This window comes from Salmo trutta, chromosome 2 (assembly GCF_901001165.1).
Source record: "Salmo trutta chromosome 2, fSalTru1.1, whole genome shotgun sequence".
NCBI lineage: Eukaryota > Metazoa > Chordata > Actinopteri > Salmoniformes > Salmonidae > Salmo > Salmo trutta.
In genome coordinates this window covers 44,022,576-44,042,575 of record NC_042958.1, presented here as the reverse complement: position 1 = coordinate 44,042,575, position 20,000 = coordinate 44,022,576, and the positions used below count along the sequence as shown (strand labels likewise).

The 20,000-nt window shown below is 43.8% G+C and overlaps 1 protein-coding gene across 1 annotated transcript in view; it reads right to left on the bottom strand.

The window, feature by feature from the left end:
• Positions 1 to 20,000, bottom strand: part of LOC115155607 (zinc finger MIZ domain-containing protein 1) — a 387,284-nt gene that overhangs the window by 150,168 nt on the left and 217,116 nt on the right. The window contains exon 3 of the mRNA XM_029702387.1: positions 12,197 to 12,312. Coding sequence (XP_029558247.1) covers positions 12,197 to 12,265 — 69 coding nt within the window. The 5' untranslated portion in view covers positions 12,266 to 12,312. The remainder of the gene's footprint in view (positions 1 to 12,196; positions 12,313 to 20,000) is intronic.

The following is a 20,000-nucleotide window of genomic DNA, read 5'->3' as shown; positions in this document are numbered from 1 at the left end:
CAGTAAAGCTGTTCCTCTGTTCCTCTGGTTCTGTACAACAGTAAAGCTGTTCATCTGGTTCTGTACATCATTAAAGCTGTTCCTCTGGTAATGTACAGCATGTCTGAGTCCCAAATGGAACCCTAGTCCCTATATAGTGCTCTGCACTACTTTTGACAAGGACCCGTAGTGTAAAAGTAATGCATTATGTAGGGTACAGGATTCCATTTAGGTTGCAGACCATGTAGGTGACAAAGAGACTAAAGGAGGACAACTCCAGGTGACAAAGAGACTAAATTAGGACAACTCCAGGTGACAAAGAGACTAAAGGAGGACAACTCCAGGTGACAAAGAGACTAAAGGAGGACAACTCCAGGTGACAAAGAGACTAAAGGAGGACAACTCCAGGTGACAAAGAGACTAAAGGAGGACAACTCCAGGTGACAAAGAGACTAAAGGAGGACAACTCTAGGTGACAAAGAGACTAAAGGAGGACAACTCCAGGTGACAAAGAGACTAAAGGAGGACAACTCCAGGTGACAAAGAGACTAAAGGAGGACAACTCCAGGTGACAAAGAGACTAAAGGAGGACAACTCTAGGTGACAAAGAGACTAAAGGAGGACAACTCCAGGTGACAAAGAGACTAAAGGAGGACAACTCCAGGTGACAAAGAGACTAAAGGAGGACAACTCTAGGTGACAAAGAGACTAAAGGTGACAAAGAGAACAGCAGATCAGGCAGAGAATGTCACTCACGACACGACCACATTGTCTCACCTCAATGTGATTAAATCCCCGATTAAAACAGATGTCAATCTCAATGTGATTAAATCCCTGATTAAAACAGATGTCAATCTCAATGTGATTAAATCCCAGATTAAATAAAGGGAAAATAAGGTATCTCTCCTCTCTCCTATCCTCTCTGAAGCAGTTTATTGCCTTTCTGCTGAGAGATTATACCCACACGCTGCTTTTTCCTTTCTGGTGTGCTTGCTAGGTTACAAATCAGAAACTCAGTCCACAGCTAAGCAGCATCAAAAGGCACATAGTACAGCTTGTCATGTTGAACTGAGCTGCTTGCTTTGATTCCACCTCCTCCACACACCTGGGTTCAATCAGTATTCAACATCTTTCAATACTATCAGCGTTTGCTCTAGCCTGCATGAAGGGCCAGGTGGACTGGGTTTGCTTTGCAGTTTTGCAGTTCTATTCTATTGGTACAGTTGAGCCAGGCGGGCTCAATTGAGCCCAGATAAAGTATTTTAAATGATTTCTAATACTATTTAAACCCAGGTCTGTTCCTCTCCTCTGTAAGAGACAGGAAGGGGGGGAAAGCAGCAGACTAGTTACAGTCAGGAGGTTTTTCTTCTTCTCTTTAGGTGGCAGTAGAGGTCAGCATTTGATTAGCCTCCAAATCCCTTTGTAAAAGCAGCGTTTGACAAGGGCCAGATGAAACCAGTCTTGTTTATTTCATGTGGAGTCCTAGACCATTTCCCTGCAGAGTAAATCTTTGTTCAGGGTAGGGGCAGGTGTGTGTTTGTGTACTGTGTGTGTGTGTGTGTGTGTGTGTGTGTACACTGTGTGTGTGTGTGTACTGTGTGTGTGTGTGTGTGTGTGTGTGTGTGTGTGTGTGTGTGTACTGTGTGTGTGTGTGTGTGTGTGTACTGTGTGTGTACTGTGTGTGTGTGTGTGTGTGTGTACACTGTGTGTGTGTGTGTGTGTGTACTGTGTGTGTGTGTGTGTGTACTGTGTGTGTGTGTGTACTGTGTGTGTACTGTGTGTGTACTGTGTGTGTGTGTGTGTGTGTGTGTGTGTGTGTGTGTGTGTGTGTGTGTGTGTACACTGTGTGTGTACTGTGTGTGTGAAGGGGGTTAAGAGAATGTGCATCCTGCTGTTGGATAGAGTCAGCTCTGGAGAAACTCACATTCAGAGATGCTAAATATAGATTAGACTGGAAGATAAACACACACTCAGTCAGTGTACCAAGGATGGAGGGAAGGGGAGGAGGGGGGAGAGAGAGAGAGAGAGAGCGAGAGCGAGAGCGAGAGCAAGAGATATGAGAGAGAGAGATATGAGAGAGAGAGATATGAGAGAGAGATATGAGAGATATGAGAGAGAGAGATATGAGAGATATGAGAGAGAGAGATATGAGAGATATGAGAGATAGATATGAGAGATATGAGAGAGAGATATATGAGAGTTATGAGAGAGATAGATATGAGAGAGAGAGATATGAGAGATATGAGAGAGAGATATATGAGAGATATGAGAGAGAGAGATATGAGAGATATGAGAGAGATAGATATGAGAGATATGAGATGTAGAGGACAGGGAGACAGAGAGATGAGATGTAGAGAGAGAGGGAGAAAAGAAAGAGAGAGAAGAGAGGGGGATGGAGAGAAAGAGAGAGGAGAAGAGAGGGGAAGCAGAAAGATAAATATATAGAGAGACAAGGAGGAATTGTTTGGAGGGATATGTTATGTATAAAGGAGGTAAACAAATAAAACACCATCTCCACTGTGGCTTGCAGTGATTACTGTTCAACACCATTATCACTGTGGCTTGGTGTGATTACTGTTCAACACCATTATCACTGTGGCTTGGAGTGACTGTTCAACACCATCTCCACTGTGGCTTGGTGTGATTACTGTTCAACACCATCTCCTCTGTGGCTTGGTGTGATTACTGTTCAACACCATTATCACTGTGGCTTGGTGTGATTACTGTTCAACACCATTATCACTGTGGTTTGGTGTGATACTGTTCAACACCATCTCCACTGTGGCTTGGTGTGATTACTGTTCAACGCCATCTCCACTGTGGCTTGGTGTGATACTGTTCAACGTCATCTCCACTGTGGCTTGGTGTGATTACTGTTCTTTGCACTCAGAACAATTGGTCACACCAAGTGTGATAGTGGCTGCTGCTCTTGCTGCGCACGCTTGGCACTGCCACTTCGCAGATGTTGCCTCTTCTCCAGCCAAAACCCACCAATCAAGCCTAACTAGTGGCCAAGAGACATACCCACTACCCCCTGGGTGGGAGAGTACTCCAACATGTATACACACTCCAGACCAACCAGAGAGACACAAAGAAAGACTGACTGATGTATGTATGTCTAGGGATGCAGCCGCCTTAGAGACATAATGATTGACTAGTTATTGTGTATTAGCCTGTATCAAGGGTTTAATCAACATAAATCAACATTTCATATATTACCCCATCACAACATCTCATCTATTATCCTACATAACATCTCATCTATTAACCCCTCATAACAACATCATCTATTACCCTTCATAACATCTCATCTATTATCCTACATAACATCTCATCTATTAACCCCTCATAACAACATCTCATCTATTATCCTACATAACATCTCATCTATTATCCTACATAACATCTCATCTATTAACCCCTCATAACAACATCTCATCTATTATCCTACATAACATCTCATCTATTAACCCCTCATAAAAACATCTCATCTATTACCCTTCATTACATCTCATCTATTATCCTACATAACATCTCATCTATTAACCCTTCATAACAACATCTCATCTATTACCCCTACATAACATCTAATATATTACCCTTCATAACATCTCATCTATTACCCTTCATAACAACTCATCTATTACCCTTCACAACATCTCATCTATTACCCTTCATAACATCTCATCTATTACCCTTCATAACAACATTTCATCTATTACCCTACACAACAACATCTCATCTATTACCCTTCATAACAACATCTCATCTATTACCCTTCACAACAACATCTCATCTATTACCCTTCATAACATCTCATCTATTACCCTTCATAACAACATCTCATCTATTACCCTTCATAACATCTAATCTATTACCCCTATATAACAACATCTAATCTATTACCCCTTTATAACAACATCTCATTTATTACCCTTCATAACAACATCTCATCAATTACCCTTCATAATATCTCATTATTACCCTTCATAATATCTCATCTATTACCCTTCATAACAACATCTCATCTACTACCCTTCATAACAACATCTCATCTATTACCCCTACATAACAACATCTCATCTATTACCCTTCATACCAACATCTCATCTATTACCCTTCATAACAACATCTCATCTATTACCCTTCATAACAACGTCTCATCTATTACCCTTCATAACATCTCCTCTATTACCCCGACATAACATCTCATCTATTACCCTTCATAATATCTCATCTATTACCCTTCATAACAACATCTCATCTATTACCCTTCATAATATCTCATCTATTACCCTTCATAACAACATCTCATTCATAACATCTCATCTATTACCCTTCATAACAACATCTCATCTATTACCCTTCATAACAACATCTCATCTATTACCCTTCATAACGTCTCATCTATTACCCTTCATAACATCTCCTCTATTACCCCGACATAACAACATCTCATCTATTACCCTTCATAATATCTCATCTATTACCCTTCATAACAACATCTCATTCATAACATCTCATCTATTACCCTTCATAACAACATCTCATCTATTACCCTTCATAACATCTCATCTATTACCCTTCATAACAACGTCTCATCTATTACCCTTCATAACATCTCCTCTATTACCCCGACATAACAACATCTCATCTATTACCCTTCATAATATCTCATCTATTACCCTTCATAACAACATCTCATCTATTACCCTTCATAATATCTAATCTATTACCCTTCATAACAACATCTCATTCATAACATCTCATCTATTACCCTTCATAACAACATCTCATTCATAACATCTCATCTATTACCCTTCATAACAACATCTCATCTATTACCCTTCATAACAACATCTCATCTATTACCCTTCATAACAACATCTCATTCATAACAACATCTCATCTATTACCCTTCATAACAACATCTCATCTATTACCCTTCAATAACATATCATCTATTACCCCTACATAACATCTCATCTATTACCCTTCATAACAACATCTCATCTATTACCCTTCATAACAACATCTCATCTATTACCCTTCATAACAACATCTCATCTATTACCCTTCATAACAACATCTCATCTATATGTGTTTATTAATATATAATTTAAGCTACACTTACCAGACAGTCTATTAGATACATTCATCTAGTACTGGGTCGGACCCCTTTTTGCCTCCAGAACAGCCTGAATTCTTCAGAGAATGGATTCTACAAGTCGGAAATGTACCAAAGGGACGTTGGTCAATGCTGATTGGAAGGCATGAAGCAGTTGTTTCAGATTGGATGGTGGTCCACCACCAACCTGTACCATTAAAACCAGGCAGGACTAATGCTGCTTACACCAAAACCTTACTCTGTCATCAGCATGACGCAACAGGAACCGGGATTCGTTAGACCAGGAGATGTTTTTCTCCTCCTCATTGTCCAGTGTTGGTGATGGCCACTGGAGCTGCCTCTTCTTGTTTTTAACTAATAGGAGTGGAACCCCGTGTGGTCGTCAGCTGCAATAGCCCATCCATGACAAGGATCGACGACTTGTACGTTCCAAGATGCCATTTTGCACACCACTGTTTGCAATGTGTCGTTATTTGTCTGTTTGTGGCCCGCCTGTGAACTTGCATGATTCTTGCCATTCTCCTTTCACCTCTTTCATCAACGAGCTGTTTTCCCCCACTGGACTGCCGCTGACTGGATGTTTTTTTTTGGTTTGTCGCACCATTCTCAGGAAACCCTAGACACTGTCATGGTCCGTGAAAATTCCAGGAGGGTGGCCATTTCTGAAATACTGGCTCCGACATGCCTGCCACTGATGACCATACCACAGTCCAAGTCTAGTTTAGCCCATTCTAAGGTTCGATCCAACAGTAACTGAATGCCTCGATGCCTGCCTGCTTTATATAACAAGCCACGGTCAACTGACTTCACTGTCTGTAGAAGCGAACCATTTTCGTGAATAGGGTGATGTACCCAATAAACTGGCTGGTGAGTATATATGCATGCAACAGCATTGACACATTGTGTTTATATAGGCTCTATCCTACACTCAATATGCAAACATTAGGAACACCTTCCTAATATTGAGTTGCACCCCCCTATTTTGCCCTCAGAACAGACTAGATTTGTGTGTCTTGCCCATTCACCCTCAATGGCACACATACACAATCCATGTCTCAATTGTCTCAAGGCTTAACAATCGTTCTTTAACCTGTCTCCTTCCCTTCATCTACAGTGATTGAAGTGGATTCAACAAGTGACATCAATAAGAGATCATAGCTTTTTAACCTGGATTCACCTGGGGTTGATGTCAAGGCTCTGCGCAGGGGAGTCAAGTTCTTCCACACCGATCTCGACAAACCATTTCTGTATGGACCTCGCATTGTGCACAGGGGTATTGTCATGCTGAAACAGGAAAGGGCCTTCCCCAAACTGTTGCCATAAAGTTGGAAGCACAACATTGTCTAGAATGTCATTTTACGCTGTAGTGTTAAGATTTCCCTTCACTGGAACTAAGGGGCCTAGACCGAACCATGAAAAACAGACCGTTATTACTCCTCCACCAAACCTTACAGTTGCCGCTATGGATTGGGGCAGGTAGCATTCTCCTGGCCTCTGCCAAACCCAGATGTGTCTGTCACACTGCCAGATGGTGGGGCGTGAATCATCACTCCAGAGTATGCGTTTCCACTGCTCCAGAGTCCAATGGCGTCGAGCTTTACACCACTCCAGACGATGTTTGGCATTGCGCATGGTGATCTTAGGCTTGTGTGCGGCTGCTCAGCCATGGAAACCCATTTCATTAATCTCCCGATGAACAGTTATTTTGCTGACGTTGCTTCCAGAGGCAGTTTGAAACTCGGTATGCTATGTTAGCTAGCTGGCTATGACTATCCAACACAACACTGGAACTCTTCCAAGTCAAGGTAAGCTTTTGGTTTTATTAATTTATTGCCACCAGGGCCCGCCGGTGTCACTGCTATACTGCTTTCTGACTGTACGCTGTACTGCACGATTGCAGTGGCCTTACTAATGCGTTACGTTATAGTACTTCTAGTTGGCTATGACGTGACAACGGTGTAGGCTGTGTGTAGCAGTTAGAGGTTATGATATGAAAGGTTTGGCTTTGAAAGTTTTTTAATTTTTTTCGCCTGGTCACAGACAGCTGATGTGTTGTGCACTGAAGTCCACAAGGGAATGGAAAAGGTGAGAGGAGGAGAGCACATAGTTGTATACAGTCTTGACTTTGTCCACATTTTATTTTTTACAGCCTTATTCTAAAATGTATTAAATAAATACAAATTCTCAGCAATCTAGAATCAATGCCCCATAATGACAAAGACCTGAAAATAGCTGTGCAGCGACGCTCCCCATCCAACCTCACAGAGCTTGAGAGGATCTGCAGAGAAGAATGGGAGAAACTCCCCAAATACAGGTGTGCCAAAGCTTGTAGCATCATACCCAAGAAGACTCGAGACTGTAATCGCTGCCAAAGGTGCTTCAACAAAGTACTGAGTAAAGGGTCTGAATACTTTCCGAAAGCACTGTATACAACGAGCAAAGTGATCATGCTGTTTGTACGTGGCTGCTATGTAAGTGATCATGCTGTTTGTACGTGGCTGCTATGAAAGTGACCATGCTGTTTGTACGTGGCTGCTATGTAAGTGATCATGCTGTTTGTACGTGGCTGCTATGAAAGTGATCATGCTGTTTGTATGTGGCTGCTATGTAAGTGAACTGTGTTTGAGTGTGATCAGGGTTGTTTTCATTTTGCCGATTCTGTTGAAAAACTGATGAAACGGGGATAAACATACCTGAATTTGTCCAATAGAAACTCTCATTTGCAAAGGTTGGACTAATGATTACACCCTAGATCAGCTAGATGCAGGCAAGAGTGTGCAAGTCTGTATTGAATGTGTCACTGTCTGTCACCTAATTTACTCACAATTCTTTCAACCTGTGTTCACCTACATTGTAAACTTTCATCCATAGGCTAGGTTGTAGCAACCTCAAGATGGATAAAGGGAAAATCTAAGTATCGTGTAGTATCCTAAACCAATTGCTGTTACATTGAACTGGGAGAATGGAATAATGAATGAGAGTCATCCAATATGCTGTAATAGAAATAAGGCCCCCTCATCTTTAATGGCACCGACCACCACTGTTGTGCTAGTCTCTCTCTGTGTGTGTGTGTGTGTGTGTGTGTGTGTGTGTGTGTGTGTGTGTGTGTGTGGGGCATATGGATAAATGCGCTCACTTAGCACAGCAGCAGCAGCCCAGAATGCATTGCAGCAGCAGTAGCTCTTCCCCCTCAAGAAATGTAATGTAATAATCTCCATCTCTTCTCATGTGTTTATACAGTGATATACAAACAACAGTAAATGCTACAATGTTTTGTGTGGTGGACATAATAACCCATAGAAACAAAGCCAAAAGCACAGATAGGCTGTAGATAAAGAAATACAGGTTGTGTCCTAATTGGCTCCCTATTCCCTATGTAGTGCACTACCCTTGACCAATTAGATTTGGTTAGGTGTGGGTGGTGCTCTTAATGGCCAATTCTACACAATTGAATGAAAATGTTGCTGTTTTAAAGCAAGTTTAATGTAATTCTACCCATTTTGCCATGTGGTGGGAATAATATATTTTATTTACATTTTACACCACATTTCCTGTAATTCTACCCATTTTGCCATGACTTATGATATCTGAGTGAGGTCTGGGCCCCTGAGCACGTGGCCTGCGTGTCAGGTTGGTATTCGGCCATGATTACTACACGTTTAAATAGCTTGCTAGGCTAACCTGCTAATGTAAAAATTGTTAGCTGACATGACGTTTTCATCCATAGCTTTTATGTGAGTAAAGTCTGTATAAATCACGACAGCGTGATGGAAACAGGAAGTTTCGGTACAATTTTATAAATGCAGACGGATAATTTGTTAGTTCGACATGGTGGGATCTTTTTGAGTCTGTAAAATGTATGATGGAATTTTTTTAAATGTGAAAATATTGATATAATAGCTATCATATGGAAGTAAACTTGGAGTCATGAGATGATATGGTGTGTGGTCCTCCCACTACGACTCTGGAAACCATGCAGTTTATTAGGCAACAGATAAAATAAATTATGACGAAAGTGCATGTGATGAGAATACCCCATAACGACAATGTGAAAACATGTTTTCTGAATTTGAAATTAAAATACAGAAATATCTCATTTACATAAGTATTCACACCCTTGAGTCAATACTTTGTAGAAGCACTTTTGGCGCCGATTACATCTTTGAGTCATCTTGGGTATGTCTGTATCATCTTTGAGTCGTCTTGGGTATGTCTGTATCAGCTTTGAGTCATCTTGAGTATGTCTGTATCAGCTTTGAGTCGTCTTGGGTATGTCTGTATCAGCTTTGAGTCGTCTTGGGTATGTCTGTATCAGCTTTGAGTCGTCTTGGGTATGTCTGTATCAGCTTTGAGTCGTCTTGGGTATGTCTGTATCAGCTTTGAGTCATCTTGGGTATGTCTGTATCAGCTTTGAGTCGTCTTGGGTATGTCTGTATCAGCTTTGAGTCATCTTGGGTATGTCTGTATCAGCTTTGAGTCGTCTTGGGTATGTCTGTATCAGCTTTGAGTCATCTTGGGTATGTCTGTATCAGCTTTGAGTCGTCTTGGGTATGTCTGTATCAGCTTTGAGTCGTCTTGGGTATGTCTGTATCAGCTTTGAGTCGTCTTGGGTATGTCTGTATCAGCTTTGAGTCATCTGGATTTGGGGAATTTCTCTCGTTCTGTTAAGTTACACTGAACAAAAACATAAACGCACAGCCACCCGAGTGGCGCAGTGCTAGCTGTGAGATTCCAGGTTCTGTCGCAGCCGGCTGCGACCGGGAGACCCATGGGGCGGCGCACAATTGGCCCAGCATCGTCTGGGTTAGGGGAGGGTTTGGCCAGCAGGGATGTTCTTGTCCCATCGCACTCCAGCGATTCCTGTGGCAGGCCGGGGGCAATGTACGCTGACACGGTCGCCAGGTGTACGGTGTTTCCTCCGACACATTGGTGTGGCTGGCTTGCGGGTTAAGCGGGCATTGTGGCAAGAAGCAATGTGGCTTGGTTGGTTGTGTTTCGGAGGACGCATGGCTCTCGACCATCGCCTCTCCAGAGTCCGTACGGGAGTTGCAGCAATGAGACGAGACAGTAACTACCAATTGGATACCACGAAATTGGGGAGAAAAAGGGCAATTTTTGAAACACAACATGCAACAATTGTGAAACACTAGTGGTAGGAAAATGTGCATATTTTCTTTATGCAGATTTTTTTTATATTCGTATGAAAACCAATCACCAATTGGATGGAAACCTAGTGACAAGAGAAAAACTGCTGATGCACAACCAAATATAGAATCACCTGGTGTATTCTACTATTCTAACTCTCAACGTTGAGTTGAGACCCCGACTGAGTTAAACATTTTATTGTATTTTTTATGAATAAAAATGCAATATACGCAGTACCAGACAAAAGGGTTTTTCTTTATTTGTACTATTTTCTACATTGTAGAATAATAGTGAAGACAACAAAACTATTAAATAACACATATGGAATTGTGTAGTTACCAAAAAAGTGTTTAACAAATCAAAACAGACACCCTTTGCCTTGATGACAGCTTTGCACACTCTTCATGAGGTAGTCACCTGGAATGCATTTCAGTTAATAGGTGTGCCTTCTTAAAAGTTAATTTGTGGAATTTCTTTCCTTCTAAATGCGTTTGAGACAATCAGTTGTGTTGTGACAAGGTAAGGGTACACAGAAGATAGCCCTATTTGGTAAAAGACCAAGACCGTATTATGGCAAAAACAGCTAAAATAAGCAAAGAGAAACGACATTCCTTCATTACTTTAAGAGATGAAGGTCAGTCAATCCGGAATTTTATTTGAGTTGAAGTTTCTTCAAGTGCAGTCGTCGCAAAAACCATCAAGCGCTATGATGAAACTGGCTCTCATGAGGACCGCCACAGGAATGGAAGACCCAGAGTTACCTCTGCTGCAGAGGATAAGTTCATTAGAGTTTCCAGCCTCAGAAATTGCAGCCCAAATAAATGCTTCACAGAGTTCAAGTAACAGACACATCTCAACATCAACTGTTCAGAGGAGACTGTGTGAATCAGGCCTTCATGGTCGAATTGCTGCAAATAAACCACTACTAAAAGACACCAATAAGAAGAAGAGACTTGCTTGGGCAAAGAAACACAAGCAATGGCCATTAGACCAGTGAAAATCTGTCCTTTGATCTCATGAGTCTAAATGTGAGATTTTTGGTTCTAATTGTCGTGTCTTTGTGAGACGCAGAGTAGGTGAACGGATGATCTTCGCATGTGTGGTTCCCACCGTGAAGCATGGAGGAGGAGGTGCTATGGTGTGGGGGTGCTTTGCTGGTGACACTGTCTGTGATTTATTTAGAATTCAAGGCACACTTAACCAGCATGGCTTCCACAGCATTCTGCAGCGATATGCCATCACATCTGGTTTGGGCTTAGTGGGATTATCATTTGTTTTTCAACAGGACAATGACCCAACACACCACCAGGCTGTGTAAGGGCTATTTGACCAAGAAGGAGAGTGATGGAGTGCTGCATCAGATGACCTGACCTCCACAATCACCTGACCTCAACCCAATTGAGATGGTTTGGGATGAGTTGGACCGCAGAGTGAAGGAAAAGCAGCCAACAAGTGCTCAGCATAGTTGGGAACTCCTTCAAGACTGTTGGAAAATCATTCCAGGTGAAGCTGGTTGAGAGAATGCCAAGAGTGTGCAAAGCTGTCATCAAGGCAAAGGGTGGCTAATTTGAAGAATCTAAAATGTAGAAAATAGTCAAATAAAGAACAACCCTTGAATGAATAGCTGTGCCCAAACTTTTGACTGGTATTGTATATATATTTTTTAACTCATCATCAAGCTAAGATTATTTGAATCAACTGTGTAGTACTAGGGCAACAAACAAAATGTCCACCCCTTGGGGTCACAGGATCCAGTCTGGGAAATGCTGCTGTAACTATTTATATTTTATGGTACGGTTCAACACTAGATTGAAAGACAATTCACTAACACAAACTGAATAACATCAATAAAGTCATACAGATGGATTAATGTTGCTCTCTTCTGTTTGACGTGTATTGTGTCTCTTTCATCAGGGACCAAGTTGGAAACAAGTGGACACTCACCTGTTTGATACATAACAGACGGTCATTGGTCTGCTGTATGTGCCTGTCCATCGACGGAATGGAGGTCATTTTGTCCCTCTTTGACCTCTACCTTCCAGCCATTAAACTAGTGACCTCTGGAAGAGAAGACAGAGAGACAAAGACATTAAACTAGTGACCTCTGGAAGAGAAGACAGAGAGACAAAGACATTAAACTAGTGACCTCTGGAAGAGAAGACAGAGAGACAAAGACATTAAACTAGTGACCTCTGGAGGAGAAGACAGAGAGACAAAGACATTAAACTAGTGACCTCTGGAGGAGAAGACAGAGAGACAAAGACATTAAACTAGTGACCTCTGGAAGAGAAGACAGAGAAACAAAGACATTCATATCTCCCTCACTAGCTTTAAGCACCAGCTGTCAGAGCAGCTCACAGATCACTGCACATAGCCCATCTGTAAACAGCCCATCTATCTACCTACCTCATCCCCATACTGTATTTATTTATTTATCTTGCTCCTTTGCACCCCAGTATCTCTACTTGCAGATTCATCTTCTGCACATCTACCATTCCCGTGTTTAATTGCTATATTGTAATTACTTCGCCACCATGGCCTATTTATTGCCTTAACTCCCTTAACTTACCTCATTTGCACTCACTGTATATAGAATACTTTTTTTTCTTCTTTTTTTTCCTACTGTATTATTGACTGTATGTTTTGTTTATTCCATGTGTAACTCTGTGTTGTTGTATGTGTCAAATTATTATGAATTGCTACGCTTTATCTTGGCCAGGTCGCAGTTGCAAATGAGAACTTGAGGAGAGAAAAAAACAGGATATTGCAGTGTGTATGTCTGTGTGTGTGTCTGTGCCTCTGTGAGTTGTGTGTGTTAGGAGGGAGCTGGCAGGTACGTGGAAGGAGAGAGGTAGAGCTATTGATTTGACAGGTGACATGGCCACTGAGGCAGCGCTAGCAGCAACAGCAACAGCAGAGAGAGACTTTACCCCCTGTTTTTTTGAATACCCAGCAGAAATCAAATCAGAGAAGGGAGAAGAATCAATTTTAAACACAGAATTCTGAGGGAGAACCCAGAAACGTTGTTTGCCGACTGCTCACAAAACAGGACTGTTACAAACCTGTTATTTTACACAGACCACACTACTGCCTGGCATACAGCTGTAACCAGGCATTTCAGCTGTACCACAAAGAAATGCATCTGCAAGGGAAGGCAAATACACATTTTTGAGGACAGCGATAAGGACCAGGAAAACAGGTTTCTGACGGTAAACATGTACCAGAACGGCCCTATCATGGTCCAGGACAGTGAGGCTGCACTCAGCTCTGTTGTGCAGGACTTCCCCACCCTAACGAAGATAGCGGAAAGCAAAAAAGACAAGGACAGCACCCCGACCTCTCCCCTCACCTCAGGCACCCCAACAGCAGGGCTATCCTCCCCCCTGCCTGCCTACAACCACCAGAGCCAAGACCACACTACCATCAGCCTGTTGAGAGACAGGCTGGCTGTGTTAGAGGTATGGGTTACTGAGCTGAAGGAGCAGCCCCCCAGCTACACCACCACCAGCCCAGACACAGAGCTTCTACAGGACCAGATCAACCAGTGCAGGACCCAGCTGAAGAACTCTGTCCAGGAGCTGAGAGAGAGTCTTACCACAGCTCTTGAGGAGGTAAAGGCCACCATGAGGAGAGAGCCTTACCACAGCTCTTGAGGAGGTAAAGGCCACCATGAGGAGAAAGCTAGTGCAGGTAAAGGAGGAGATGGCAAAGGAGTTGTTTGTCATCAAGAGGGTGCTACAGCACAGAGAACAGACTGTAGAGACTCCTAGAGAGAAGCTGCAGCCCCTCACCACCCCTAACAACCCCACTGACCCACCTTTACCCACAATCCCCCCCCATACCGACAACACTTCACCCACACCCCCAGTCAACAGGGAGGCTCACATGGAGACATCTACTACAGAGAGAAGCTCTCTGGCCCCCCCTGACACACCCCCACACACCCTCCATGTACACAGGCCCTGTGTACTCCAGCCCCAGACCGTAAACGCACTAATCTGGTAAAACCCTCTGAGGTGGCCATCCTCATTGACTCAAATGGGAAATTCATCCAAGAAGATAAACTCTTCCCCCCAACACAAGGTGTGCAAAATATGGTGCCCAAAAACACAGGATGCACTCCACATCCTGTCCCAACCTGGCACACCAGGCCACATCATTATTCACAACGGCACCACCAACCTGCGAGAGGAGCAGGAGAGAGTAGGCAGCCTGGTCAACAGAGTAGCAGAGAGGGCCTCTGAGTGGTTCCCCAACTCCTACACCGGCACCAACAACCTGCGAGAGGAGCAGGAGAGAGTAGGCAGCCTGGTCAACAGAGTAGCAGAGAGGGCCTCTGAGTGGTTCCCCAACTCCCACATCACCATCTCCACTCTGCTGCCCCGCAAAGACTTTCATCCCCGTACCATTCAAAAAGTCAACACTGACATCACCAGAGGGTGTGGCCTACTCCCGAACGTACACGTTGCTCACCACACAACAATCACCCCAGAGCATCTGCACGACCACCTGAGGAAGCAGACAGTAGGGATGTTTGCCAAGTCTCTAAAGGACGTGGCACTTGGTAGACAAACACCCCATGCCGCACTGGACAGAGGACCACCCAGAGACCCCTACCAGACCACTGCACCACCAAAGAGCCCCAGGCCCCTTCAACGCCCCACCAGACCCCTTCATCGCCCCACCAGACCCAGCGCACCCCACAGGCCCCACCCACCACCAGAGCATCACCACTTCAATCGGCTTAGCCAGACCGGACCAGGCCCAGCCTACTACCCTGCACCAGACCACCACCTCTACCAGACCGGACCGGGCCCAGCCTACTACCCCGCACCAGACCACCACCTCAACCAGACCGGACCGGGCCCAGCCTACTACCCTGCACCAGACCACCACCTCTACCAGACCGGACCGGGCCTAGCCTACTACCCCGCACCAGACCACCACCTCTACCAGACCGGACCGGGCCCAGCCTACTACCCCGCACCAGACCACCACCTCTACCAGACCGGGCCCAGCCTACTACCCCACACCAGACCACCACACCTACAAGACCAGAGAGGAAGCCCCACGGCCCAGACCTGGCCCTCCTCCACTCCACAGGGCCCAACAGCAGGACCAGCGCAGCTACGCGGAGGTCGTCAGAGGACAGGAGAACCCTGTAGGATTAAGTGAGATTAAAAAGGTCCTCCAATACATCTGCACTAAACACACACACACACACACACACACACACACACACACACACACACACACACACACACACACACACACACACACACACACACACACACCTACCTATTGTACTAGAATTTACTTATTCAATGAATAGGAATATTTCTATATATAACAGAAAGAATGTTAGCTGTTATCCTGTTTATCTCTTAACTTATTAGTTTGTAGTTACTGTATTTCTGACTGCTATTCTTTATTTTTGCAACATGAAATCCCTATCAGTTAGCATGTGGAACATTCAGGGTCTAAACTCATCAACCTATCAGTTAGCATGTGGAACATTCAGGGCCTAAACTCACCAACCTATCAGTTAGCATGTGGAACATTCAGGGCCTAAACTCATCAACCTATCAGTTAGCATGTGGAACATTCAGGGTCTAAACTCATCAACCTGTCAGTTAGCATGTGGAACATTCAGGGTCTAAACTCATCAACCTATCAGTTAGCATGTGGAACATTCAGGGTCTAAACTCATCAACCTATCAGTTAGCATGTGGAACATTCAGGGTCTAAACTCATCAACCTATCAGTTAGCATGTGGAACATTCAGGGTCTAAACTCATCAACCTATCAGTTAGCATGTGGAACATTCAGGGCCTAAACTCATCAACCTATCAGTTAGCATGTGGAACATTCAGGGTCTAAACTCATCAACCTTCAGACTGAAGAGTTTAACACCAGAGTTCAACAAAAATCTGAAAGATGTTGACGTCATCATTCTGCAGGAGACATGGTGTAAGGCTGGCATTGTCACTCACTGTCCCACATGCTACATAGAGGTCATTGTGCCATCACAGAAACACAGCTCTGTCAATAGAGGAAGAGACTCTGGAGGATTGATAATTTGGTACAAATCTAAAACTACAACATCTAATTGATCCCCTCAAAATTGGCAAATATCACATTTGGTTAAAACTGAAAAAAATAACTTGTACTGACAGAAAAATATGTTTTCCTTTGCGCAAAATACACTGCTCAAAAAAATAAAGGGAACACTTAAACAACACATCCTAGATCTGAATTAAAGATATAATCTTATTAAATACTTTTTCCTTTACATAGTTGAATATGCTGACAACAAAATCACACAAAAATAATCCATGGAAATCCAATTTATCAACCCATGGAGGTCTGGATTTGGAGTCACACTCAAAATGAAAGTGGAAAACCACACTACAGGCTGATCCAACTTTGATGTAATGTCCTTAAAACAAGACAACATGAGGCTCAGTAGTGTGTGTGGCCTCCACGTGCCTGTATGACCTCCCTACAACGCCTGGGCATGCTCCTGATGAGGTGGTGGATGGTCTCCTGAGGGATCTCCTCCCAGACCTGGACTAAAGCATCCGCCAACTCCTGGACAGTCTGTGGTGCAACGTGGCGTTGGTGGATGGAGCTAGACATGATGTGCTCAATTGGATTCAGGTCTGGGGAACGGGCGGGCCAGTCCATAGCATCAATGCCTTCCTCTTGCAGGAACTGCTGACACACTCCAGCCACATGAGGTCTAGCATTGTCTTGCATTAGGAGGAACCCAGGGCCAACCGCACCAGCATATGGTCTCGCAAGGGGTCTGAGGATCTCATCTCGGTACCTAATGGCAGTCAGGCTACCTCTGGCGAGAACATGGAGGGCTGTGCGGCCCCCCAAAGAAATGCCACCCCACAACATGACTGACCCACCGCCAAACCGGTCATGCTGGAGGATGTTGCAGGCAGCTGAACGTTCTCCACGGCGTCTCCAGACTCTGTCACGTCTGTCACGTGCTCAGTGTGAACCTGCTTTCATCTGTGAAGAGCACAGGGTGCCAGTGGCGAATTTGCCAATCTTGGTGTTCTCTGGCAAATGCCAAACGTCCTGCACGGTGTTGGGCTGTAAGCACAACCCCCACCTGTGGACGTCGGGCCCTCATACCACCCTCATGGAGTCTGTTTCTGACCGTTTGAGCAGACACATGCACATTTGTGGCCTGCTGGAGGTCATTTTGCAGGGCTCTGGCAGTGCTCCTCCTGCTCCTCCTTGCACAAAGGCGGAGGTAGCGGTCCTGCTGCTGGGATGTTGCCCTCCTACGGCCTCCTCCGCATCTCCCGATGTACTGGCCTGTCTCCTGGTAGCGCCTCCATGCTCTGGACACTACGCTGACAGACACAGCAAACCTTCTTGCCACAGCTCGCATTGATGTGCCATCCTGGATGAGCTGCACTACCTGAGCCACTTGTGTGGGTTGTAGACTCCGTCTCATGCTACTACTAGAGTGAAAGCACCGCCAGCATTAAAAAGTGACCAAAACATCAGCCAGGAAGCATAGGAACTGAGAAGTGGTCTGTGGTCTCCACCTGCAGAACCACTCCTTTATTGGGGGTGTCTTGCTTATTGCCTATAATTTCCATCTGTTGTCTGTTCCATTTGCACAACAGCATGTGAAATTTATTGTCAATCAGTGTTGCTTCCTAAGTGGACAGTTTGATTTCACAGAAGTGTGATTGACTTGGAGTTACATTGTGTTGTTTAAGTGTTCCCTTTATTTTTTTGAGCAGTGTATCTAGCCCCTCAGAATCCCCATATTACTCAGAGGAGATCTTCCCCACCCTTGAGGAAGAGACGTGCCATTTAAGGAAATGTGCTCATTTCCAGATAAATGTGCTCATCTGTGGGGACACAAATGTGCTCACAGGAACACTACCTGATCTAACGAGCACACGAGGGGACAGCTTTATTACAGGCCATACTGTTTCTAACTGTCTTCATCTCCCCCATAGAAACAACAGTGACAGCACCGTCAACAAAAACGGAAGGGATCTGTTGCAGGTCTGTAGAAGCCTGGGTCTGTACTTTGTCAATGGTAGGTTATGGGGGGACTCACCTACTGCTCACCTCTTGGCCACAGCACAGTAGACTATATGATTACAGACATTGACCCCTTCTCTCTCAGCTCATTCACTGTTAAGCCACTAACACCTCTGTCTGATCACAGCCAAATTACATTGTTCCTCAAAAGAACAGACCTGGAAACAACCACACATTCACAGCCCAGTAAGCTGTACAACATCAGAAATTAATACAGATGGGCCCAAAACAGCACAGAAGAATACCAGAAAGCAACCTGTCACCAAAATATCCAAACACTCTTAGATAACTTTCTGGATACCACATTCACTCACAGTAAAGAAGGCATCAATCTAGCAGTACAAAACATCAACTATATATTCAGGCAAACGGCAAAAGAAGCACAATTGAAATTGACAAAAAACAAAACAAAACAGATCACAGATGACAGCTGGTTTGATGCAGATTGTAAAATTATAAGGAAAAAACTTAGAACACTATCCAACCAAAAGCACAGAGATCCAAATAATGGTGAATTACGCCTTCATTACTATGAGACTTTAAAACTCTATAAACGTACACTCAGAACCAAAAAAAGCACAGTACAACAGCAAGCAGCTGACACTAATTGAGGAGTCCATAAACACAAACAACTTCTGGCAAAATTGGAAAAAACGAAAAATCTAAACAAGAGGAATTAGCGATACAAAATGGTGACATATGGACAACCCATTTTAAAACACTCTACAACACCGTTCAAATGGACACAAACGCAGAACAACGCCAAATTCATGAGAAGTTGAATGGATTAGAAAAAGCTATAAAGGACAATCAAAATACATTGGACTCCCCAATTACTGACCAGGAGCTCTATAAGAAACTTCAGGCTCTCAAATTTAAAAAAGCATGCGGACCTGATGGCATCCTAAATGAGATGCTCAAACTCACTAGCGCAAAATTTCAATTGGCTATATTAAAACTGTTTAATTTCATCCTGAGTGTAGGTTATTTCCCTGACATCTGGAATCAAGGACTCATAACCCCAATCTTTAAGAACGGAGACAAATTTGACCCTAACAATCACAGAGGCATTTGTGTGAACAGTAACCTGGGGAAGGTTTTCTGTAGTAATATAAATGTAAGAGTTCTAAACTTCCTTAATAAGCACAATGTCTTGAGTAAAAACCAAATTGGATTTATACCAAAACATCACACAACTGATCATATACACACCCTACACACCCTGGTAGATAACATGTCCACCAAAATATACGCTTGCTTTATCGACTTCCAAACATAATTTGATTCTATTTGGCATACAGGACTGTTCTACAAAGTTATTGAAAGTGGTGTAGGGGGAAAAACATGACATAATTAAATCAATGTATACTGGCAATACGTGCAGCATTAAAGTTGGTAAGAAAATAACAGAACAGTCTCCACAATTCAGAGGTTAAATGCCTACTCTTCGCAGATGACCTATGCCTGCTGTCACCCACAGCAAATGGCCTACAGCAGAGCCTGGACCTGCTAGAGCAGTACTGCCAGACCTGGGCCCTGGCAGTAAACCCCCACAGCACATGGCCTACAGCAGAGCCTGGACCTGCTAGAGCAGTACTGCCAGACCTGGGCCCTGGCAGTAAACCCCCACAGCACATGGCCTACAGCAGAGCCTGGACCTGCTAGA